We start from the raw sequence: 26,601 nt of genomic DNA, 5'->3' as shown, positions 1-26,601 counted from the left end.
CTGCAAAGAGAATGCACAAAAAAGCTACACGTTTGCTTTATGTTATGTATACAATAATAATAAAGGAGGTTACCGTAAAACATTTTTACAAACCAAGGACGTTATATAGACGTCCTTGACTCAAGTTAGAGAAGGGATGCGTATTATACACAAGGTTTAGGTTTTTCAGAGGTACAGCCCCCTAAAAGTCCCCTGCGTATTATACTCAAGGGTGGACTATACTCGAGGATTTACAGTATGAAGAAAAAACAATTTCGCCGACGAATGGGGAAGTGGTGAAAGGACTCGAAACATTCCCAATCTGAATTTTCCGAGTCCTCTCCCCTGCTCCCTTCCGTTCGCCAGCGCGCATTTTTTTATATTCGTTTACTACGTTTTACACCTATTACACTTTTTTTTTTTTTGCTCGGGTCAAACACTGGAGTTTGATCAAAAATTCTTTCCACTGTTTGATTCTAAGTCAATTATTTCTACACATTCTCTAATTTGATAATTTCCCAAACCTCTAAAGTGGGGGCAAAATAATTCGTAACCAATTTCAATAGTTTATTCTCTTTAACAGCATGATGCTTAAATATATCACGGCGAGATCCACTCCAGCAGATACTGAAGATGCTATGGAGAATATTTCATGCTGAGTTTTAGATTTAGTCGAATTTCGTTACTCTCATATCATGTAATTTTTCCAAGATCCTCTTTCATTTAACCTAAATATTTTAATTTTGTCTTGTAGTAGGATGATCGACAACTTATTGGCTTCTTCGTTGATTCGTACAATTTCGTTTTAGATGCTCTGATGCTTTTTATTTTTATTCTAGGAACATTAAATGATTCAAAATGTATTTAGAGCGGATAATAAAATGATTAGGAATACTCTTATCTTTATAGAAATGCGAAGAAAACAAAAATTGAAAAAGTGTTTTCGCTGTTCTTCGTGAAATTTTCTCCGTTTTGACGGGGGTTTTTTCAACTTTTTTCACGATGCCCTTCGAAATGATGGGAGCATCATTTTAGCAAAACCAAAAATTTTTTTCGAAAAATGAAGGGGTTTTTTTTAAACACTCCCTCTCTCGGACCGATTTTGGTTGATTTTGTGAACACACTTAAAAACGATGGGAGAAACCTTTTCGATAAAAAAAAATTTACCCCCATACTTATGAATTTTGCTTGAGTGTAATGGATAAAGTTTGAAAAGCATTTTTTTAGATTCATTATTTTTCGTTTGAGTAATAGAAAAATTTGAAAAAAAAAAAGATTCCCGTTACTTAGCGGTTCGGCAAAAGAGACCGATAGAATAAGTACTGGGCTTACAAAGAATAAGTCCCGGGGTCGATTTGCTCGACTAAAAAGGCGGTGCTCCAGCATGGCCGCAGTCAAATGACTGAAACAAATAAAAGAGTAAAAGAGAGTATCATTGCGAGAGAAACAAATTCATTAATATGATGTTGAATATAGTTTCACTAGCGAAAAAAGGGCAATTTAACTATTGATTTTAGCACATCTCTCGACCATCTGATACTGTCCTTGGTTCTTTGTTTAATATTTTTCTATCCATGAATATAGTTGAGTAATGTAAAGAAGGTTTAACAAAAAAAACAAAATTAAAAAAATGCCATGTATCGAGATTCATAAATATGGAGTTGAAATTTTTTTTTAACGGAAAAGTTTCTGCCATGGTTTTTAAGTACGTAGTGCCCACGAAATCGGTCCGAAGTGGGTAAAAAAATTTTGAGAAAATGATGCGCCCCACCATTTCGAAATGTACAGTGAAAAATAAAATTGGAAAAATCCTCGTCAAAACAGAAATTCCAACTCGTGTTAAGAAATTATAAATATGGGATTGAATTTTTTTTGGTTTTTCAACGAAAAGGTTTCTCCTATCGTTTTTAAGTGCGTAGTGTCTACAAAATCGAGCAATCGATTTGTGAAACGAGATGTCAGGGCGGTGACCGGTAATAAAGACACAGTGGGGGAAAAAGTCACAATTTATGGGATCCTGACAAAACCCCTGTTACTTTTCCAGTTACATTTTTACCTAGATTCGTCAGGGCATACCGTACAAATTCATCTCATTCTATGTACGCGCGTATGCACAGACACACACATAATAATACATACATATATATATATATATATATATATATATATATATATATATATATATATATATGTGTGTGTGTGTGTGTGTGTGTGTGTGAACGAGAGAGAGAGAGAGTTAAACTTTACAGAAAACAAAAGACGAAGACAGGTGAAGGAACAACAAGCAGGTGTATTAGTTTGATCAGGAAGAATGTAAAAGTCTTTGATGTTTCGAACCTACGCTCTTCGATAGAAAGGATTGAGAGAGCGCGGGGGAATGGAGAGAACGTAATACAACGGAGAAAACAGTTTTGGGATTAACGGTCCAACATGATGAAATGGCCGGAGTACTTATACATAGATATGTGTACTTATGTACCCAGCCATATAGATATATATGTATACTTATGTACCTAGCCAAATATATATATATATATATATATACTTATGTACCTATACCTATAGATATATATGTATTTATGTACCTATGTGTATAGATATGTATGCACACTTACGTACCTATGCATATATGTATGTCTCTGTTGGGAGTCGTTGATTTTTATACGAAGTGAAAAACATTTAAGGGTCAATATACAATTTAAGCCCCTGTCACAAAAACAAAAAAACCAGCCTGCTAAGTGTAAAATAATGTGTAGAAAACGAATTTGAAAACAAAAATTTGCGCAAACGGGAGTGGAGGAGAGACTTTCGGAAAATTCACAAAATCCCATTTTTCCCTCATAGCTTTCAGAAAAATGGATATATATTAATGAAATTTTATAGAAATACCGTTCAAATGGCACAAACTACGATTATTAAATAATATCTGAGGAAAACGTTTTCCAAGTGTTGGGGAGAGGATTTCAGAAAATTCTCACAATCCGTTTTTTACCCCTCATCTAGTGTAACGCCTGGTTACTAAAACGAAAAAAAAAAGTCTAATTAGTATTTTTAAAAAAGTGTTGAAAACGAATATGAAAACAAAAAGGTGCGCAAACATACCTTAGTCTTGATTTGTAATTATTTGAGGGCAACGATTCGAGAGCGGAAGGTAATAACTTGTATAACTTGGCCGCCTCTTTCCCCCATCCCTTCTGAAAATATTTTCCCCACAAATTTCTTTATAATCGTAATCTCTGCTGTTTCAAAGGTGTTTCTGTAAAATTTCATTGAAAGATATCCATTTTCCTGAAAGTTATGAGGGAAAAAATCAGATCGTGTGAATATTCCTAAAGTCCTCTGCCCCCACCAATCCCCCATTCGTTTGCGGTTTTTTTTAATTTTTTACACCTAATAAATTGTTTTGTGGTGACCGGGCACTAAACTAGATCCTGAAAGTTATGAGGGGAAAAAAAACGGATCGTGTGAACTTTCCGACAGTCCTCTCCCCACTTCAGAAAACATTTTCACCACAAATTTCTTTATAATCGTAATCTATGCTGTTTGAAAAGTGTTTCAGTAAAATTTCATTGAAAGATATTCATTTTCCTGAAAGTTATGAAGGAAAAAAACGGATCATGTGAATTTTCCGAAAGTATTCTCCCCACCCCTTTGGAAAACATTTTCCCCAAAAACTACTTTATAATCGTAATTTGTGTCATTTGAACGGTATTTCTATAAAATTTCATTGAAAGATATCAATTTTCCTGAAAGTTTTGAGGGAAAATCGGATCTTGTGAATTTTCCGAAAGTCCTCTCCCCCACACTCCCGTTCCTTTGCGCAAATTTTTGTTTTCATATTCGTTTTCTACACATTATTTTACACCTAGTAGGCTGTTTTTCCTTTTTTTCGTGACCGCGGCTTAAACTGTATATTGACCCATTTAAGTCACTCTTAATAATCGCACTAATTCTCAGCAATCTAGGTATATAACTTTCCATCTGTGTTTTCTTCGATCTTTCTTTTAGACCTTTCCGGTTGTAATGGTGATCGCTGTCGTAACTGCGTTGGCAGGACTCCCAAAATGATGGATTTCCATGGATTTTAAAATTAAAAAATTTAAAAAAGGGCTTCTTCCATCGTTTTTAAGGGCGTAATGCTAAAAAAAAGAAGAAAAAAAGAATCGAAAAATCCCTCCTGTTGACCCCGAGGAGGAGGAGATAAATTTTCAAAAGCTACTCCTCCCCACGCATCATTTTGAAGCGCGTAGGGAAAAATTTTGAAAAATCCGTGTCAAAACAGAGAAAACTGAACTTATGTGGGCGACCTATTCTAGACCTCTGCCAAGAAGAGATGAAAAGTTGCCTTATTGGTTTTAAATTTCAAACTTTTGCACAAGGCCTGCAGTTTTGGGGTAAGGGAGTAAGTCGATTACATCGACCCAATGCTCAACTGGTGTTTTATGGACCTCGAAAGGCCAAGTCGACCTCGGCGGGATTTGAACTCAGAACATAAAGACGCATGGAATGCCGCTGAGCATTTTGCCTAGCGTGCTAACGATTCTGCTAGCTCGCCATCTTAAACGGCTCTTACTAATTCGTCTTGTCTCTACTATGCTAGAAATCTTCATTAGCAACAAAATCTTGTAAATATTCCTTACTTAAAATATGGCGAAAGTTTTATATACCACAGGATATCAAAAACGAAAGATTACCAGTGATGTTCGGAAAAAAATGCAAATTTCTACGACTACAAGTGTTCATATCGATTTACGTATATATACTTTGTTGGAGATAAAATGTAATGGTGATAAATAAATATATTATAAGAAAATCAACAAAATGTGACGATAAAATGTCACTTCTAAGGTTGCAAATATAGCGGATTATTCGGATGATTTTTATAATCGTATATCAATGAATTTCTTTGCAAAAGGAATTGACGTGTCGAGAAATCAATATAAACAAAGCGAAACGAGAATCTCATTTTCGGCGATTTACACCGGTCCTTTAAAGTTGGTAACATCAATGAATATCTTGTCAGGAAGAATTGCAACGGCTGAAATATATAAAAGTAGATAATCAAGAGTATAAATGAGGTTCTGAAAAGAAAATGCTTTCGATTAATCTCTTGGTGTCCGGAAAAAAAGTCAATGTTTGCTTGAAAAACAAGTCACATTTTATTCATATATTATAAACAATTAAAGTAATAAAATATTTTAGATCAGTCATTGACAGTTCATGACATCTTTATATATAAAAGTCAAGTTGTGTGTCTGTCTCCTACGATTTAGATTCCTAACTACTCCCACATTTTGCGGTGCAGTTTAACCAAAACCGGGTATCTTATAGTCGTGATTCATATCGAGCCCTTGTCTACGATGAGTCAATGATTTAAAAAAAAATTTACCATCATTTTTTTTTTCCATTTTTAATGCATTTTTGTGCTATTTTTTGGCTATAACTCTCTAAAAATGCTTATATAGTTATTTCCCTTACAAACCCGAGCAACGCCGGGCGATACTGTTAGTAATTTATATATGATTGCATTACACATATGTAAATAAAATCATTTAAATTTCTTAAAGTGAAACAATGAAACAAAAAAAAAACATTGTCAGTCATTTATTGAGAAGACATACCGTAAATCCTCGAGTATAGTCCGCCCTTAAGTATAATACGCAGGGGATTTTTACGGGGCTGTACCTCTGAAAAACCTAAACCTTGTGTATTATACGCACCCCTTCTCTAACTTGAGTCAAGGAGGTCTATATAACGTCCTTGGTTTGTAAAAATGTATACGGTAACATCCTTTATTATTATTATTGTACATAAAACATAATGCAAACGTGTAGCTTTTTTGTGCATTTTGTTTGCAGAAAATATCCATTCAGTCCATAAATCACTTTTTGACTTCATTGCTTTCAGGCTTAGCTTGAGGTATTTTCGCGCCCGACATCACAAAATGCGTCTGAATAAACATTGCCGGACAGCAAATAGAGACTCGGACATTGCTTAGAAAATAACCTCGTATATAGTGCGCACTAGGGATTTTGACCTTTAAATTTTGGGGAAAAAATGCGGATTATACTCGAGGATTAACGGTATATACATATTGAAAACACCTTAAACTGTACCATAGCGTTACATGTACTTTCAGTATTTTTAATGTTGATCATGAAGACGAATATTCCAGTCGTCGCCACGAAGGAACTGCAAAAGTTTGGCGGTTCTCTCGTCAAGCAATAAGTTATGAAGGTGTTAAAGGTGTTTTTGTAGCTACACTTAACCGTCGACAAACTTTTTCTGCCCACCGCCCCGAATCAATTTATCTCCAGAAATTTAAATGAAGAGAAATCAGTAGCGTGATTTTTTCTCCCCAGTTTTGTAAATTTTCTTTTCCAACAACAAAAAATAAAAGGGGAACTAAGAATTTTGCATCCTTTCCATTAGTCATTTTAACATCTCCTGTATTGGCATCCCTCAAACCATTCTAATTGAAGAAAAGTTAAGGTGGAATGTATCGTCTGTCACGGATTGTAAAGTATACCAGTTTCTCTACAGACAAAAATGTTACACTTCGTTAATTTTACCTAGAGTGGCCATTTTCGGTATCAGCTTCCCACCCTCATAAGTTTTGCAGTTTAAACATCTCCCGAAAGCACGCTAATGGCGGGTGGGGTGGACTTTGAGGTAATCTAATAAAAATGAATTGGTGCGGTCAACCGGGCCTATACTTAAGCGTTGCAGTCTAACCTTAATCACAACCCAGATCAGGTTATTTCACAACGTAAACTACGAATACTGAGGTAGACCGCACGCTTAAGTAGCACCGATTAACTTTTGGTTTAATAAAGTAGTGAAAGTTGGCGAATTGTCAGGACCGCTACAGTTGTTGGGTAAAATACATCGCAGCTTTTGTTCTGACACTCAGGAAGCTCATTTCAAAGCTGCCGATCTTTGGCGGTCGGGGTCTCATAAACGAAGTAAAGTTTTTCAGTAACTGCTTTGTCGGTACCATGTGAATCCTAACAGGGAACCGCGACGCGGTAACTCGAGCTGCTAGAAATAGCAACCAAATCTTCATCTAATCACACTTCTGCCGCCTTAAAACATTAAAGTGGTGGAATATGATTGTTCATAGATTGAATGGTCTGCGAAAAGGTTCTCTTCTAAGTTGGCATTTATATCAGTATATATTTGCTTGCTGATGTAGTTTTTCTGATTCATTTAGGTAAAGCAAGATGGCTATGAAAAACAGCGTATTTGCTTAAGATACTGTGTATAGGTGCAAGCGTAAGTTTGTTTGCAACCACCTGGTTCCGTGTTCGAGCCCACCGCACAGTACCAGGGAGAGTCATTTAGGGAAACAACCAAACTAAAAACCTCACAAGTAGCCATGATCTTTTGTTTTGTGAATATGTCTGTAAAATCTTAACTAGTTGTTATCAATTTATTAGAGAACGCCGGAGAGGAAGTGGAATTTTGTTCTCTACTTATATATAGCCTTTTGTAAAAGAACTTTTTGACTGCATTGTTATACACCTATCACCTATCTATAGAGCACCAAAATATAACGAACTTTTAGCTATATCATATCACTGTATGTTGTCACATAGACCTGTCTATATAGCACAAAAATATAATGAAATATAACATCTTCGTTTTTTTTTTTTCTTAATAGTTATATTTTCTAGTTCCGTCTTACACATTTTTCTTGCTGATAAAAATGTACTTTGTATTACTTTTTAACATTGGGAATGAATTTTTTATTTATTAAATTGAAATTGTTAGCTTTTTCTTTATTCTATGTCCTTTATGTCACTTAATTTATTATATCTAACATTTATATAGCATACAATGACGTGCTTGCTATATCGAGTTACATATCGGCCATTATCGATCGCCATTATATTTTAGTCTGTTCAAATTCCTTCAAAAACTTCCCTTACAAATTTCGGTTATAGTTTAGTACCGACTTTATAATATTTAATCTCAATGGTGCAAGAAACTAAGGTCAATATACTGTTTAAGCCTCGGTCACGAAATACAAAAGACAAAACACAACCTACTAGGTGTAAAAAAAATGTGTTGAAAACGAAAATGAAAACAAAAATTTGCGCAAACGAACGCGGAGGGGAAGGACTTTCGAAAAATTTACACGATCCGATTTTTCCCCTCATAACTTTCAGGAAAATGGATGTCTTTCAATGAAATTTTACAGAAACACCTTTCAAACAGCAGAGATTACGATTATAAAGAAATTTGTGTGGAAAATGTTTTCCGACGAGGTGAGGAGAGGACTGTCGGAAAATTCACACGATCCGTTTTTTTTCCCCTCATAACTTAGTTTAGCGCCGTGCAGAAAACGAATATGAAAGCAAAAATTTGCGCAAGCGAACGCGGGGTGGGGGAGAATACTTTCGGAAAATTCACAAGATCCGATTTTTCCCCCTCATAACTTTCAGGAAAATGGATATCTTTCAATGAAATTTTACAGAAACACCTTTCAAACAGCATAGATTACGATTATAAAGAAATTTGTGGGGAAAATGTTTTCCGAGTGGGTGGGGAGAGGACTGTCGGAAAGTTCACACGGTCCGTTTTTTCCCCCTCATAACTTTCAGGATCTAGTTTAGCGCCTGGTCACTAAAAAGGAAAAAATAAAAGACCAGTCTAATTGGTTTAAAACGTATAGAAAACGAATATGAAAACAAAAATTTGCGCAAACATACTTGTACATACATTCGTCTTGCTTGGTAATTATTTGACAGCAACGATTCGAGAGAGGAGGGTATAACTTGGCTGCCTCTATGAAGAACTTGTGTAACAGACTTTCTTCATGTTGGGAAGTTATAAGTAAATATCTTACAAGATATTGTTGCAGATATTTTGATCGAATTCATGGCTTTTTGATTTATTCTTTTATATCGCTCCAAAGTCTTTCAATGTTTTGTGTGCTTATTTTCTCTGGACGCTATCTTCAAAATTGTTAGCGTGAGGCATTTTCGCATCGTTGTTTCAATGTCCTCTCCCCACCCATTCGGAAAACATTTTCCCCGCACGTTTCTTTATAATCGTAATCTGTGCTGTTTGAAAGGTGTTTCTGTAAAATTTCATCAAAAGATATCCATTCTCCTGAAAGTGATGAGGAGGGAAAAAAAAAGTATCATGTGAATTTTCCGAAATCCTCACCCCAACCCTTCGGAAAACATTTTCCCCACAAATTTCTTTATAATCGTAATTCGTGCCAATTGAACGGTATTTCTTCAAAACTTTCATCAACATATCCATTTTCCTGAAAGTTACGAGGGGAAAATCGGATCTTGTGAATTTTCCGAAAGTCCTCTCAACACCCCCGTTCGTTTGCACAAATTTTTGTTTTCATATTCGTTCTCTACACATTTTTATTACACCTAACAGGCTGGGTTCTTTTGTTTTCGTGACCAGGGCTTAAACTGTACATTGACCGAAACTAATTGATGCTTTCAATATCAATCTTCATAGTGCTATAATCCCTTATGAAGTAATTCCGTTCTATGATCATCAGTGTTAATTATCTCCTGTTTTTCACTAGCGCTTGCTGACTGAGAAGCTCGACCATTTCTACTTTATATAAACAATATTAAAATATTCTTTAACTCTAAATTAGTAGTAAATGTCGGTTTTGGACGAATTCGCGCTTTTACTTTCCGAATACTTGAAACATAAAATAACCGTTACCTGCCAAAAACGGTTTTACCCCGCAGCTTTCAATAATCCTTTCCTTATACTGCGAGAAGTAGAGCCCCCCTTCCCCCCCAGTAAAGACAATTTTCCAGATTTTCTCGATTTTATCTTTTATATACTTGTCAAATATTTCTTCTCGGCGCAAGGACCAAATACTTTTAGTGGTGGATACGAAAATTGTACCGACAGGATCAGTTCTGTTTTTTTTTTACGTGAATGACCATGAAATTTAATTACGCAGTTGCTAATCTGCACAAACAGGTTTTGGAGCTTTGTTGCCAGAATATTGTCCTCTCAGTAGCTAATATAAAAAAAAAACGGTGAACTATAATTTCCTTCTTTGCATAAAAGGTCACTAAAAACATATCCAAATTTATGAACTTTAAAATGTGTAATATACGTTTAATTTAAAAACTGCATGGTATGATGGTTGTGATGAGTTAAACGTATATTTGGTAGAATAATTTCAAAACACGATAAAACATCAATCATAAATTAGTCAACAAACGAAGAAAATTACAGACCATTTACGATTACAATTTTTTCTTTCTAATTGTTTCCTTAAAATCACGACATTATTGTAAACTTTCTTGGTCGTGACACACTCCATAACTTCAATGAGACTTTGATTTTGTTTACCAGTAAAAACCAGTTTGTTTACCAATATAGGATAATACGGAAGCAGTCTCTAAGCTAGCGCTCGTTGTTCCAGAAATAGTAAGATATTCTTCGAATCGCACACTTTGCTGTCTTAGGAAGGCAAAAGAGAAGGACATATTCGATAATGTTACTCTATAGTTTATGAAAAGAATGCATGGTTACAGCTAGACACCTTTTGATCAGTGATCTGTTTGATCAAGGCTGACCTGAGATTAAGCAAGAAATAAAGTATTGGTTATTTTCTTTCAAAGTACATGGTCATCATATTTTTTAAGGAATTTGATAATGCGATGTAACATTAAAGCCATTCACATGAATATCACAGATGTAAATTAAATGAAATAGTTTCTGCTAGCAACCGAAATGTCTTAGAAGAAAAAAACCCACCTTAAAAGAAGGTGTATGCTTCCAGCAGTCTATAATGAAGTTTTCCTGTACAAAAGATTTGTGAAGTTAATTTAACAAAAGTAAAGAATTTGTTGCTAGGGAAGGCGTGAAATTTGTTAGAAATGTTATAGACGCCCGCCACTAACATCAAAATCATTATTTAAGCCAGCGCTTCTTAAACTATGGGTCGCGAAAATTAAATTCAAACGCTTGGATTTCAGTTTATGTTATTTCTGAAATGGCATTACGTGTTCTTTTGTCATTTAGCACCGCATGTCTATGTGAAACGACTTTTTCAGCTTTAACCCTTATTAAAACCAAATATCGTTCAACGCTGAAAAACACAGATGTCCAGCAGTGTCAAATATTCTTTTCTACTCTAGGCAGAAGGCCCGAAATTTTGGGGGATGGAGTCAGTCGATTAGATCGACCCTAGTACGCAGAAACGTTAGCACGGCGGGCGAAATGCATAGCGTTATTTCGTCTGTCGTTACGTTCTGAGTTCAAATTCCGCCGAGGTCGACTTTGCCTTTCATCCTTTCGGGGTCGATTAAATAAGTACCAGTTGCGCACTGGGGTCGATATAATCGACTTAATCCGTTTGTCTGTCCTTGTTTGTCCTCTCTGTGTTTGTGGGTAGTAAAGAAATAGGTACTTAATTTATGAACCCCAAAAGGATGAAAGGCAAAGTCGGCCTCGGTGGAATTTGAACTCAGAACGTAAATCTTTATTTATTACCCATAAAGGGCTACATAGAAAAGGGACTTACAACACGTGGGACACAAAACACATAAAAAATTTTTTTTAAAAAAAGAAAGAAACGAATGATATGAGATGATCGAAATGTAATATGAACTCAGAACGTAAAGACAAACGAAATACCGCTAAGCCTTTATATATGATAGCATTACATGTGACTGTTTTCCTGTGACTTTTATTCCGTGTCTTTTTTTTTTTTTTTCCCTGTGACTTTTTTTTTTCTCCTGTGACTTTTTTTTTACCTGGATTCCAGTCGCAGCAGTCTTTCAACTAGTTCGTAAAGAACTATGGGTCGCGAAAATTAAATTCAAACAGCAGTGTCAAATATTCTTTTCTGCTCTAGGCAGAAGGCCCGAAATTTTGGGGGAGGGAGTCAGTCGATTAGATCGACCCTAGTACGCAGAAACGTTAGCACGCCGGGCGAAATGCATAGCGTTATTTCGTCTGTCGTTACGTTCTGAGTTCAAATTCCGCCGAGGTCGACTTTGCCTTTCATCCTTTGAGTTCAAATCACGCAGCGGTAGACTTTGCCTTTCATCTTTACGGAATCGATAAAACTGGGATCAATTTAATCCACTACCCACTTCCCAAAATTAGAAAGTATAATTGCAGCAATTAATTATATTTCCAAATATACTTGACATGAGTGCATCTTCATTTATACCTGATTCCTACTTAGATGCTGGGTTTCAATCGGTTACACATTAAGTATGTCTTAGATTTCAATTTTGTTCCATAGTTTGTCAAATGTCTTACAAATAATATGATGGAGTTTTGGAAAAGCTATATCTCGAATATCCATTCTTTATAAGAAAGAAATGGTGTTTTCTCTCTTTCTCTCTCTCTCTCTCTCTCTCTCTCTTTTCTCTCCTGCTCTATTTTCAAGTATTCTGTTCCATACAGCAGGAATTACGCTCCTGAAAGATTTCTTTTTCCATATATCCCCCTATCCATTTCTGTGCTTTCTTTTACTTCCCTATTTTGTAAGGATGGTTATTTCAAAACTCTGCCAATAACGTTAAATGTATAATAGATTATACTTTTGATGTTGTTCTATGATTGAGTTTGTTTAAAGTATTACATAAATAGGCTGCCAAAATAATAGCTTGTTCTAAATTGTACATTTGTGGTATAAAACTTTGGGTATTCTTTTGCTTTATAATAAGAAAATTGAAGTGGAAATACTGACACCACGCTGATGTATCGAAGAGACTCCGTTCCTCTTCTCTTTCCCCTCCCCCCCAACAAAATTTTGGTATTATTTGATACTTTCACCCACACGATTTTCACTAAAAAAAATTTCCAATGATTCTGGGATGGGGCTGGGAGTTGTTTTCTACCCACCTTTTTTTTTTCTGAACAAAAATAAGGGGTTTTCATAATATTACGAAGTCAGGGTACTTGATTCCACACAAAAAATCCGAATTTCTTTTATTTTTTTCCTTAGTGAAAATTGTGCTGGTGTACTTCCCAATGGGAGTGGGGATTGAAATTTCCGAGGCTTTCCACCCAACCCCATTTTCCGGACCCAAAAAAGGGTTTTGTAGAATATTAGGAAGTCACCCTAATTCATTCAATGGAAAAAAATTCCAATGGTTCTGGGATAGGGAGAGGTCAGGTTCGTCCCCACTCCTCCTTTTTCCGAACAAAAATAAGGGGTTTGCCGCATATTAGGAGATCAGGGTACTTGATCCCACACAAAAAATCCGTTTTTTTGTTTTTTTGTTTTTCGCTTAGTAAAAATCGTGCTGGTGAAAGTATTAAAATTTACCAAAATTCCTTCAGATTTCTTTGGTTTCAACATCAGAGACCACTTGCAAAAACTATTTGAATGCATTGCATAATTTCGTTGTCATTGACTTGGTTTTCTTTTTTTAATTTGGAACTTCCAATTGAATTTTTTCCGTTCATATTTAAAGTTATATAGCATTAAATTGTTTCATCTATAAAGGGGTTTCGAAACACCTTTAATTTCTTTCATTAAATTCCCTTTATCAAAAAATAAATATATAAAATAAAAGCTTTCAAAGTTTCGTAGCGTTTTCATTTTATCAACATATTGAAATTGTGACTTCCGGTGTGTCGATAATGAAGGCTTAGCTATTTCATAATCAATTTGTCAAAAATTAATGCGATTATCACTATTAGCAAGCAAAACTACGTCAGTGCTGAAAATTTAAACAGAACCGGAAAGATCCTACCTCTATTTTTGTTTGCTTTTAATCTTTTCAAATTTTTTTGTTAAGTGGAGGGTAATTTCATGTTTAAAAGTATGCAGATTATAATTCTAAATATAAATTTTTAAAAATTTCTACTTTCTTAATCATGATTGGCTGCAATAATTTTCCACTTTTATTTCGGGATCATAAAATGAAAGAATAGCAACCTTTGTACTGTTGTTTATTTTGAATAAAAGAAACCTTTGCAAGACCCTCTAAGATTGGTAAGATGGATGTTCAACTTGAACACATGTCAGTTGGAGTCTGGAAAGAAAATGTGTGTAGTTAATGGGTGTAGTATAACATTTCTGATGAGTGAAGATTAAAAAAGTGCTTAACAACAATTTGGGTGGTGACACACATTGCAGATAATTAAAGAAAGAGAGGGTACTGCATTTTATGGACTTGAATGCAGGGTGGTGTACAGCTTCCTTATTCAGAGGAGCAAAGATTGTTGTAGTTGATGGGTAAAAATTTAACAAAATTCCTTAAAGTTTTTTTCTTTTTAATTTTTGGAAAGGAGGAGGTAGAGCCTAGAATCTAGGGGTGGTGAGATATACGAATCCAGGGCATACTTACATGAGTGTGCCCCACCACTGACTTTGTTTCTTCATAACTTTCAGAAAATTTGATTTTTTTATTAATGAAATTTTTTACAATTTCATCTTTCATTTGTTTCAGTCATTGGACTGTGACCATGCTGGATATCACCTTGAAGGGTTTAGTTGTGGTAAATATAGGCACAGGAGTGGCTGTGTGGTAAGTAGCTTGCTTACCAACCACATGGTTCCAGGTTCAGTCCCACTGTGTGGCACCTTGTTCAAGTGCCTTCTACTATAGTCTCAGGCTGACCAAAGCCTTGAGTGGATTTGGTAGATGGAAACTGAAAGAATCCCGTCATATATATGTGTATGTATATATGTATGTATATGTTTGTGTGTCTGTGTTTGTCCCCCCCAACATCGCTTGACAATCGATGCTGGTGTGTTTATGTCCCCGTCACTTTGCGGTTCGACATGAGAGACCAATAGAATAAGTACTAGGCTTACAAAGAATAAGTCCTGGGGTCAGTTTGTTCGACTAAAGGCGGTGCTCCAGCATGGCCATTGTCAAATGACTGAAACAAATAAAAGAATGAAAATAAAGAATTATTCTGTTGGTCCCTTTTGCTGAACTGCTAGTTATGGGGACACAAACAAACAAACACCAGTTGTCAAATGGTAGTGATGGTGAGGGGACAAACAAATGCATGTGCACAAGCACACACACATTCATGCATACAATGGGCTTCTTTCTATGAAACCTACTCACAAGGCTTTGGTTGGTCTAGGATTATTGTAGAAAAAATTTTGCCCTGGGCATCACAATTTGGGACTGTACCTGGAACTTGTGGTTGGGAAGCAGGCTTCTTACCACACAACCTCACCAGTCTAATATATATATATTTTTCCAGCTTGCCAGCCTTCGTCAAACTGTCCAACCCATGCCAGCATGGACAATAGACATTAAAAGATGATGATTTTATATATATATATATACTAGCAGTATCGTCCGGCGTTGCTCGGGTTTGTTTCGACCCTTTAGAATTGGAATTTTTGAAAAGTAAAAATTTTGCATTATGTAGCTTGTTATTTTCTTTAAGTGAACATTTTTCTGGTTGAAATACAGTCAAAAAACTGTAAAAAGTAGGGATTTTCTTAGGAAAAAAGTACCTTTTTGATATAAATAATTTTTGGTCTTAACATGGTCTGATTTGAATTTTTTCTTCTACAGAAGGAAGAGCAAGCCTTCTTCTATCATACTCTCAATTTTGGTCAACTTGCACCGCAGGGTCTCGGAGGAGATAGTGTTAGTTGAAGGCTACCAAACCTGCCATACACAGACAACTTCAGCTTTATATATATGTGTATATATATATACACACACGCACATACGCGTATATATATTTCATTTTGTTTTGAAAGAGAGAGAGATAATGGTATTGTTGTAAGCTATTTTGTGTCTTTGAATTGAAATTACTAGCAATAGCATGTTAAAAACCAAGTCATGTCAGGAGAAGATTTAACTGACATCAATTGTGAGAAGTTGGTCTAAATGGCATGACATCTCTCACTTACATTGTTTTTCTTCATATTTTCAACCATCACAGCAAAAATGAAGAAAGAAAACAATTTATTTCAAGTTCAATTTTCTATGTAATAATCATGAAATTAATAGATTAAAGAAAAATGGTAGATGTTTTGATGTATTTAAATGTTCATTTTTCTACATTCAAAAATATCGTGTTTAGGTATTCTATCAAGTTATAATGCCAAGTAGTCAGTTGAATTAACCCGTGTACATAACTGGTATTCATTTTAACCAACCATCTTTTGATCTCTGTATCAATCATTTAGTCCTTCAAGCTATTATTTCTGCTACCCCATCTCGTCTGTTTATGTATTTGTCTATATCAGCATATTTATATCTGTCTAAAAACATGTACATTTAGTGTGTGTGTGTGCATGTGTCTAACTCTCTCTCTTTCTTTCTCATGTAATGTTCTCATCATCATTTAACATCTGTTTTCCATGCTGGCATAGGTTGGACGGTTTGAGTGAAGTCTGGAGAGCCAGCAGCTGCACCAGGCTCCAGTCTGATCTGGCTATGTTTCTACAGATGGATGCCCTTCCTAATGCCAGCCACTCTGAGAGTGTAGTGAGTGCTTTTTACGTGCCACTAGCATAGGAGCCAAGCAGGCGAGCCTGGCATTGATCACGTTTGGATGGTGCTTTTTACATGCCACCAGCACAAGAGCCAACCAGGGGGTACTGGCATCAGCCATGATCGCCCAGTGCTTTTTGTGTGCCACCAGCATGAGAGCCAGTCAGGGGTCACTGACCACAGATACGATATTGGTTTTACTTAACTCAACAGGTCTTCTGAAGCATATCATATCGCCCGATGCATCAGGGGTATTCTTAACAGGGCCGGACATGTGTGGCAGCGATCTCACTTTAGTTACCAGGTCTTCCTAATCACAGCAAATCTCCAAAGGTCCTGGTCTTCCATCATTGCATCTCTGAGGCCCAATGTTCGATGGTCATGCTTCACCACCTCATCTCATGTCTTCCTGGGTCTACCTCTTCCACATGTTCCTTCTACAGTTAGGGAGTACCACTTCCTCACACAGCTGCCTTCATTAATATGTAACACATGACCATACCAACACTGACACCTCTCTTGCACACCACATTTGATGCTTCTTATGCCCAACTTTTCTGTCAGGGCACTTAGACTCTGTCATGTATGCACACTGACATTACACATCCAGCAGATCATACTAGCTTCCTTTCTTTCAAGTCTACACATGTCCTCAGCATTCATGGCCTATGTTTCACTTCCGTGTAGCATGGTCGCTTGCACACATGCATCATACAGTCTACCTTTCACCCTGAGCAAAAGGCCCTTAGTTGCCAGCAGAGGTAGGAGCTCCCTGAACTTTGCCCAGGCTATTCTCACTCTAGTTGCTACACTCTCAGAGCAGCTACCCAACTACAGACTTGGTCACCCTGGTAGCAGAAGCTATTAACTACTTCTAGTTTCTTCCCTGGCATGTGATGGAATCTCTTTCTGTACATCTTCAGTATTTATTGTCCCAGTGCATCTGCCATTCACTATCTTCCCGGTTAACCTTCCTTTGATATTGCTGCACCTTTTGTGTCCATAGCTTACAACGGATACATCGTATGGAGTTTCTACCCACGCATTTTCTACAGATTGAGCAGGGCCATCTACCTAAAGAGGGTTGTGATTTGTCTAACTTCCTATTTTCTAAGACTTTGGTTTTTGCTAGGTTAACTCTAAGGACCTTCGATTCTAATCCTTGTTTCCACACCTGAAACTTCTCCTCTAGTTCTGCCTGTGATTCAGCTATTAGAGCAAGGTCATCAGCATAGAGGAACTCCCAGGAGCAGCCTGTCTTGAATTCCTCTGTTATTGCCTGGAGGATTATAATGAATAAGAGGTAGATGAGGACGCAATTCACTCTGCCAGAAATTTGAAAGACATAGTGTACTGCCTGGCATTCGTGCCGGAAGTTCCAATATGAACAGATGGTGAAAACCAGAACAACTGTTGGCTTGTCATGTTCCCAAAACATGTACCGAGAGTGATAAAAACCAAACATCCAGTCAGCATCATGGTGTTTGGAGTGATCACTAGTGATGGTGACATTATGCATACATTCATCTTCGCATATGGTCTCAAACTCAATACGGAATCCTACATTAAGTGCCTGGAGGAGGTAGTGCTGCCCTGGGTCAAGAGGGTGGCTACTGGAAGACCCTATGTCTGGCAGCAGGACTCTGCACCATGCCACACAATCAGGAGAACCCAGTTATGGCCACTTACTCCCCAAACTGCAACCCCCTTGATTATTATGTGTGGAGCTCAGTTGAGTGAGAGATTAACAAAACTCCTTGTAACACCAAAGATGAAGCGAAGGCAAGGATTATGGTAGTATTCACCAGCGTAAACAAGGAGACCGTCCAGAAGAGTTGCAGGAAATTCCAAAGTCGTCTGGAGGCCATGGTTGAAGCCAATGGGGATTTTATTGAATAAATTTATTCTGTAGTATTTCAAGATATTTTTATATAATTTTGGTAAATATATCTGAGATGTCAGTATTATTTTCATTTTTGTATAATTTAGAGAACAATATATTCACTGCACCCTGTATATATATATTATATTTATTTGTTCAACATCTGTTTTTCAATGTTATTGTAGTTTGAATTGGAATATTTGAGGCATGACTTTTTAGTCTGATGTTCTTCCTGTTGACAATGCTGCTTGTTTATATTACATCATTGATGTTTTGCTCAGCCTATTGGCTGCTGTGCAATATTAACATTCACATTCCTTTCACACACACACACACACACACACACACACACACACACACATGACAAGCTTCCTAAAGATCCTTTCTACCGAATTCACTCTCAAGTTAACCTAGGCTATTGTTATAGATGGCACATGCCAAAAATACTGCAGAGTGACGCAGAACCTGAAACATATCACAAGAAAAGACCTTTCTGTATATTATAGAGAGTATATATTTGTAAATTAAACAATAAATAACTTATGAGGGTGTGCTGAAAAATTCCTGGTTTTGGGTGAAAGAAAATACAGAAGGATCAGTTAATTATGATTTTATACATCATCTCAGATTCACACACTCATTGCACTGGTCCTTCAGTTTCTCTAAGCTTTGTAAAAGAGCTGGGAAGGTTGGTCCTCCAACCAGACCTTTTTCATGATACCCTTAAAGCCAGGAACTTTTCAGCACTCCATTGTACATAGTCATTACTCAGTTTTGTAAGCACATAAATATGTGTGAAATCAAATCAGATACCTGTAGACGTTTTAATCTTATTTAATGATAATTTATTATTTGATCCAGTATAGTATTACTGGATCAAGCAATATTATCAATGTTTAAACAGTACATCATCAACTAGCTTGTATAGGCAGTCATAAAAGAAACCCTGCATACTGTATTTGCTGGCATACAAGTCAATGTAGTATAGAGTGTGGCCCATTGCCACAAGGCTGGAGTAACCAGATGATGTAGACTAAACATTCAACCAGCTCTAAAATGATGCCACAATAATATATTTCTGAAACCCTTGCTAACATGGATAAACAAAAAAAAAACATTAAATATACTTCATATTTGAAGTATGATTGTTTGTTTAAGAAACTTTGATATTGTTCGTATTACTATTGTATTCTGTTCAGATTTCCATTTGTATTTGAGTTTATTTAGTTTATGATCATAATATGAAGAATCTCCAGCACTTGCCTTAAAATCTAAAATTCTAGCTTTCTTTGATTTCTTTCATTGATAATTTTGGATGGTTTCACAAGTGACAAATTTTCTATTTTGATGAGTTTCCAGTATTTCTGGTCACTTGCTAGGTTTAGCTGTTGGCACATTTATGTTTTGACGTTATCTGAAGTTGATCTGTTATCTTTCTGCAACCCTTAACAACTTTCTCTGAAATACTTTTCTGCAACACAATTATGTCTTCTCTGCAGTTTTGAAAAATTTCAATTTGAACATTTCCGTTTATTTACTGTTTCTTCTGATGGTCGATCTCTTATACAAGATGATGGATAAATTATAAAACAATAACTATGCGTATGAGGTAGCTGTACTCCATGAGTGCTTCAAGAAAACTGATATCAATTGATCTGTGTTCAAAGAAAGACTTTAAAAGATGATATCTGGTATGTAAGTGTAAGATTGGAAAGAGAAAACATTGATGAAATAATATCTGAAATATTGAATACAAAAGAAAATATAAAAAGAAAACATTTACAATTTGAAACTGGGTATAATAAAACTACATTAAAGAATATCGATAGTAAGTTATCAAAATTTTGCTTTAAGACTAAAATAATTTTTGTAAATAATAGAATTGTGTGAGCTTTCTGGGGGTGACTTAGATTGAAGTAACACTGCATAGCAACACTAGTAAAAGCTGTTCTCTTGATATGATTTTCTATGTACAGGGTATTGCAGAGTTAATTTAAAATTTTCAAAAATATACATCTTATAGCTTCATTCAAAGTTTTCAAATTTTGCAGCAGTAAGCCATGTGAGAGAAACACTCTTATTTGAAATGACATCAAGTGCATGTACTGTCATCAACCCACTTCACCGAATAAATATGCCTAACATGTAGGTGAAAATGTAACAGATGCTACTGTTCACTGACAAAGGTGGTTTGTGGTTTTGCAGGCCTCGAATAAGTCTTCAACAATCTCCTTCAATTTACCTACATTTTGGTTTATTAATATATCTCAGTACATAATGATTTACAAATTGAAATTAAGTAACAAGACAGGTATAGATCACCTCCTTTAATGCCCCATCCCCTCTCAAAATTCCTTGTCTTGCAAATTACTTGGTGACCCTACCGGTGCTGGTGCCACATAAAAAGCATCCAGTCCACACTGTAAGATAGTTGGCATTTGGAAGGGCATCCAACTGTAAAAACCATACCAAAACTGGCCTCGTTTATGCTGGTACCACATAAAAAGCACTGAGTCCACTCTATGGAGTGGTTGGTGTTAGGAAGGGTATCCAGCCGTAAAAATCATGCAAAAACAGTAGCCTGGTGTAGTCTTCTACCTGGCTGGCTCCTCTCAAACCATCCAACCTATGCCATGGAAGACACATTAAATGATGATGATGATGATGAAAAATGTTTATTGTGAATGAGTTTATAATTTGAAAGGTATTGGTAGAGTGATGCTAACTGCATGGATAGCATTGTTGCAATCATTGGTTTTCTTGTAAACATGAACAAAATGCTTTGTGATATTTAGTTAGGTTGCTGTACATTCTGAGTTCAAATCTTGCTGATGTCGACTTTATAAAAAAAGCAAAAAACTTCACAACAGTTCTCAAATAGCAACTGATAAAATAATTATTTCTACTCTAGGCACAAGGCCTTGAAAATTTTTGGGGGAAGTGGGCTAGTCAATTACATCAACCCCAAAAGGATGAAAGGCAAAGTTGACCTTGGTAGAATTTGAACTCAGAACATAGCGGCAGGCGAAACACTGCTAAGCATTTCGCCTGGCTTGCTAACGATTCTGCCAGCTCGCTCCCCTGCAACTGATAAAACAATAGCATGTCAATGTCTTAATTTTATAAGAAATGCCCTATGTAAATTGAATTCAAATATTCTGAGATTAATATTTTGGAATTCATTTTTCACTTCTTGTGGTTATTTTATTTGGTGTGGAATATTCTAAATGCTTGTGTTCTTGCTTTGAACTCTACACATTCAACTTTTTTTCAACATTGGAAAACAATCTGACTTCCAGCCCAGAAACAAGACTCTTTCATTGGAATTTAAACTACTTGAGATTCATAAAATAAAATACCAATCAAATACTGAGTGTGTACGGGTGTGGGTGGGTGGTGATGATTTAATGAGTTCTTTGAACGAGGAAAGTGGATATATCCATTCTAAATATTGGTTTCAAATTTTAACAGCAATTTCGTTGGTTGGGGTTAAGTCGAGTACCTTGACCCCAGTGCTCAACTGGTACTCATTTTATCAACCCTGGAAGGATGACAGACAAAGTCAACCTTGGTGGAATTTGAACTCAGAACATGAAGAAGGACAAAGTGGTGCTAAGCATTTTTTCTGGCATTCTAATAATTCTGCCAGCTTGCCATTTTATATCCACTCAAAAATATTATTACTGTTAACTGTGGAAAGCAGTTTTACCCTACAGTTTTGAGGACATTCTCAAGTACACTTCTGGCAGAATACAATTTTTCAGATTTTCTTAATTTTTTTCACATATTTCATCAAATATCTCTTTACAGAGCAAGAATCAAATACTTTTAGTGGTGGTGATTCAGACCATACCTACAGGAAACACTGAAAAAGTATTGCAGTAGCAGAAAATATCAGCTCTATTTCTTTTGGTGGATAATTAACATTCTTAGAGGAATGATCACGAAATTTAATTACACAGTCTACCCTCCTCCCAATTTTTTTTCTTTTTTGTCTTGTGCCTGTGTCAAAAATCAGTGATTATAAAATTGACTTCTCAATTTGTTTTTTTGTTTTTTTTTAGGTATCGACAGCAAATGTCTGTTAAAAAGTGCAACAGGTGACTGTACTTACTACACTTGTATCAATGACCGCTATCCCTGTGGCAGCGAAGGCTTTGCTATCCGGTTTGGACTCTATTATTGCATGAGGATGCGGAATAAAATTAACAGTTTAAATGCTGCAGTTAGTAAAACTCAAACGTTTTTCTATCCTTTTTCATTTTCTTTTTGATACATTTTCTGCTTTTTGTTTGCTGTTAGTATTGTTGTTGTTGTTTATGCCAGACAAGCCCTGGTAGAGTCATGCTATATCAGTGATCAAATATGTTGTAGCCATTCATGACCATCCAGTCTTTTCGCATATATCAAGGACAGCATTGCCTACTGTATCCTTTATTTAAGACAGCAGTATCTGATTTGAGTGATTTGGCTATTATTTCCAGCAGGTTGACTAGCCATGTAAAAACTACTTTGGTTTGCTTGCATGTATTCCTGTATATATGCATATGTGTTACCATGTGTATATATATATATATATATATATATATATATATATATATGTGTATATGTTTGTATGTATGATATAAAATGTATGTTTGTGTGTGAATGCTTTACCCTGTTTACCCTATGTATCCTATTTTCTGGCATACAAGTCAAATTTTTCAGACCAAAATTTAAAGCCAAAAATATTAGTTGACTTATACACCAAGATGACTTTGGAACATCAAAAATTCTATGTGGAATGCTTCAGGATTTAGAAAGATAATGATGATGTTTGAATGCTTACACTAATATTAGCAAAAATTAAGGCACTCAGTATTATTTAGTGCGAAATATTTAAGAAAAGATACAATTTATATGGGTTGAAACATTCTAGTTTCATAACATTTATATTGGAATTGTCAGTAAATAAATTTAAAAGTTTGACTACATCTACATTGAACACAGTCAAACCATTAACATGTCTCAAGTCTGTTAAAATGTACTTTTTATTATACATCAATTTATGTATATGTATCAAAATCTTCATTTTTCTTAATGTTTTTTGGGGTTATTTTTTTGCTGCAACATTTTAACACAGCTCATGTAACAAATGCATGTTGATAAATGAAGCATTTTATAATTAATTTTGTTTCATAAAACATATTTTCAGTCATTTCATTTAGTAAATTTTCTATGATAATGTATCTAAAAGAATATACTCTTTGTGTCGCCTCTCTCCCACTCTATATCAGTTTATGCATTTGTGTGTCTGTGTATGTTTGTATCCAACTGTGTGACTGACTGCACCTCTCCACCTGTTCGTCCATGTCTGTACGCATGTGCGAGTCTCAGAATATTCATGTGTTTGTCTTCGTATATATGTTTATCTTTCTGTGTGTCTATGATGCACACTTGTGTCTATCTGCACGCTGCATCTGCCTGTCTGTATGTGTGTGTGTGTGTGTGTGTGTTTGCCTTTCTGTCTAAGAGAGTCTCTATGTTTCCTTGACTGACTCTATCTGTCTACACACTTGAGTGTGTATGTGTGTGTCTTGTGAGAGAGAGAGAGAGAGAGAGAGAGTGTGTGTGAGAGAGAGTGTGTGTGTGAGAGAGAGAGAGTGTGTGTGTGTGTGTGTGTGTGTATGCTTCTGTTCAAAAATGTAACAGCAGATATTAGTAACTGTCATAGAGAACGACAGACAATTCTTAGAAATTTGGAATTAATTTCCAAAGTTAATTTACATTCTTTGACGAAAGGCAGTCCCATCTTTGTTTGAAAGCAAGAGGAGACAATAACCAGTTCAGTCTGTGGTAGGACTTCCTAGTAACTATGTCAACTTTTCAAATACCAAAACAATGCCATGTAAGAGTAAAGATTGGAATAAGATACAGCACAGGCAGCAACCAACATACAGTTCTTCAATTTCCATTCAAAATACTTCCAAATATTATCATAATTGTCTTCATCATCGTAATTCATATATTAGCCAAGAAGAGAGCCTCTATGCACAATTGGCTTGCAACCATATCTCCCTTAACCTCTAGATTTAAATCATACCCTATTGTCTTAAGATGGAAGGAGCTATTAGACAATTTAGTCCTAGATAAACTGTGACTGAATAAAGGAACGGCTGGTCATACTTGGAATGCTTCGGATCCTAGGTCTGCTTGTTAATAATAGTTGTCACATGAGCCTCAATCTTCTGAAAATAACATCTCCTATCACTCTGTACTGTCTTTCTTTTAAAGAAGACACACATTTGATGAAATGTTCCTAAATACACTATGTATATAAAAGGGAAATACTGAGTTGATGGTTATGACTGGAGAACTTGTGATTGTAAGGGCTAAACAACAATATTTTTTAAGATTCATTTTTCTGCCTTGGTTTTCATCTCAACCATTTCATTACACTCAAAATTGTCTGAATGTATATTCCAATACTAGCCTTGAAGCCACCCTTTGGGCTAGCTCCTGTGTCAGGCACATTTAAGGCCTTCAGAATCCATTTTCCATGTCTCTCTTTACTTACTTGTTTCAGTCATTTGACTGTGGCCATGCTGGAGCATCGCCTTTAGTCAAGCAAATCAACCCCAGGATTTATTCTTTGGATGCCTAGTACTTATTCTATCGGTCTCTTTTGCCAAACTGCTAAGTTATGGGGACGTAAACACACCAACATCGGTTGTCAAGCGATGTTGGAGGGGACAAACACAGACACACAAACATATACACACACACACACACACACATATATATATATATATATATATATATATGTATATATGCGAATCTCATCTGGTCTCCAGGCTGTTGCCAGCCTTGTCTGGTCTCCGTGCCGGTGGCGTGTAAAAAGCACCAACCGATCGTGGATGTTTGCCAGCCTCGTCTGACACCTGTGCCGGCAGCACTTAAAAAGCACCCACCACACTCATGAAGTGTTGGCTTTAGGAAGGGCATCTAGCTGTAGAAACACTGCCAGATCAGACTGGGCCTGGTGCAGCCTTCTGGCTTCCCAGACCCCAGTTGAACCGTCCAACCCATGCTAGCATGGAAAGCAGATGTTAAACGATGATGATGATGACATATATACGATATGCTTTTTTCAGTTTCTGTCTACCAAATCCACTCACAAGGCTTTGGTCAGCCCGAGGCTATAGTAGAAGACACTTTCCCAAGGTGCCACGCAGTGGTACTGAACCTAGAAACATGTGGTTGGTAAGCAAGCTACTTACCACACAGCCACTCCTACGCCTACCACACAGCCACTCCTATGCCTACCAAACAGCCACTCCTACGCATGTTTCTTTTTTTTTTTCATTTTATTCTGAAAATGAAAATTTGTGACACTTTCATGGACTTATATGTGCTTTCAAACTCACTGTAGTAATTAATTCGCTTCATATTTTTAGACTTGAACCTTCATTTGTACTAAGCAAGTAAAATGTATGACTATCATAGCTATCATAATTTTTCTATCACTTTACCATTTCTAAAAAAATATTAAAATGAGATTGAGATAAAATGAATAGGATCCATTTCATCTCAGTCTCATTCTGTCTTCTATTACAAATCTTTAGCGGGATACTGTAACCGGAATGGGAAGATTAGTTTTCCACTTAGACATAAGTTTCATAAACTATAAAATATAAATAACCACACTACCACACTTGAAATGTACCTGTTATAACTCTTTATCCCGATTTGAATGTACATGAAGGTATTTAGAATGTCCAACCTTATTTCTGAAAATATGTTAAGCACTAATGTTGATCATAGTTTAATCAATTAGCATAGGAGTGAGGTAAATGCAGTAAAAATAGGGGGGGGATCAGTGGGCCCCCATTTAAACAGCCCTTCAGAAATTGAACCTCCTTACGATACTCCCTGGCAATTCATGATATGAAATTCATTGCCATTCCTCTGATATGGTCACCAATGCTATGTATTTAGTCTAAAATTCAGTAAAAATAAGGGGGTCAGTGGGGCCTCAATTAGGCAGCCCTTAAAAAAATAGACCTCCTTAGGACACTCTCTCAGATTAGAGGAGTTGCTGTTTTGAGTTTCGTTGTCCTTGCACCAACAGTCTAGGAGGAGTTAACGTAATGGACAGAGAATCATTACTCCAATTTATTTAAAGATTATATACTTACAATGCAACAGAAACATTACGAGTTCATATATTGCTGTGTGGTTAAAGAAATTTACTTTGCAACCAACCACATGGTTTCAAGTTTGATCCCGCTTAAGCAAGTATTGTCTACCATTATCCCAGAGTGA

The 26,601-nt window shown here is 36.1% G+C and overlaps 1 protein-coding gene across 1 annotated transcript in view; it reads left to right on the top strand.

Annotated features, from left to right (window-relative positions):
* The window catches only part of LOC115215717, a 58,503-nt gene that overhangs the window by 4,458 nt on the left and 27,444 nt on the right, over positions 1 to 26,601 (top strand). The window contains exon 2 of the mRNA XM_029785010.2: positions 22,362 to 22,522. Within this exon, the coding sequence (XP_029640870.1) occupies positions 22,362 to 22,522 (161 nt within the window). The remainder of the gene's footprint in view (positions 1 to 22,361; positions 22,523 to 26,601) is intronic.

This window comes from Octopus sinensis, linkage group LG9, assembly GCF_006345805.1.
Source record: "Octopus sinensis linkage group LG9, ASM634580v1, whole genome shotgun sequence".
Lineage (NCBI taxonomy): Eukaryota > Metazoa > Mollusca > Cephalopoda > Octopoda > Octopodidae > Octopus > Octopus sinensis.
Note: the sequence above shows the minus strand (reverse complement) of the source record. Positions and strands in the feature narration are given on the sequence as shown.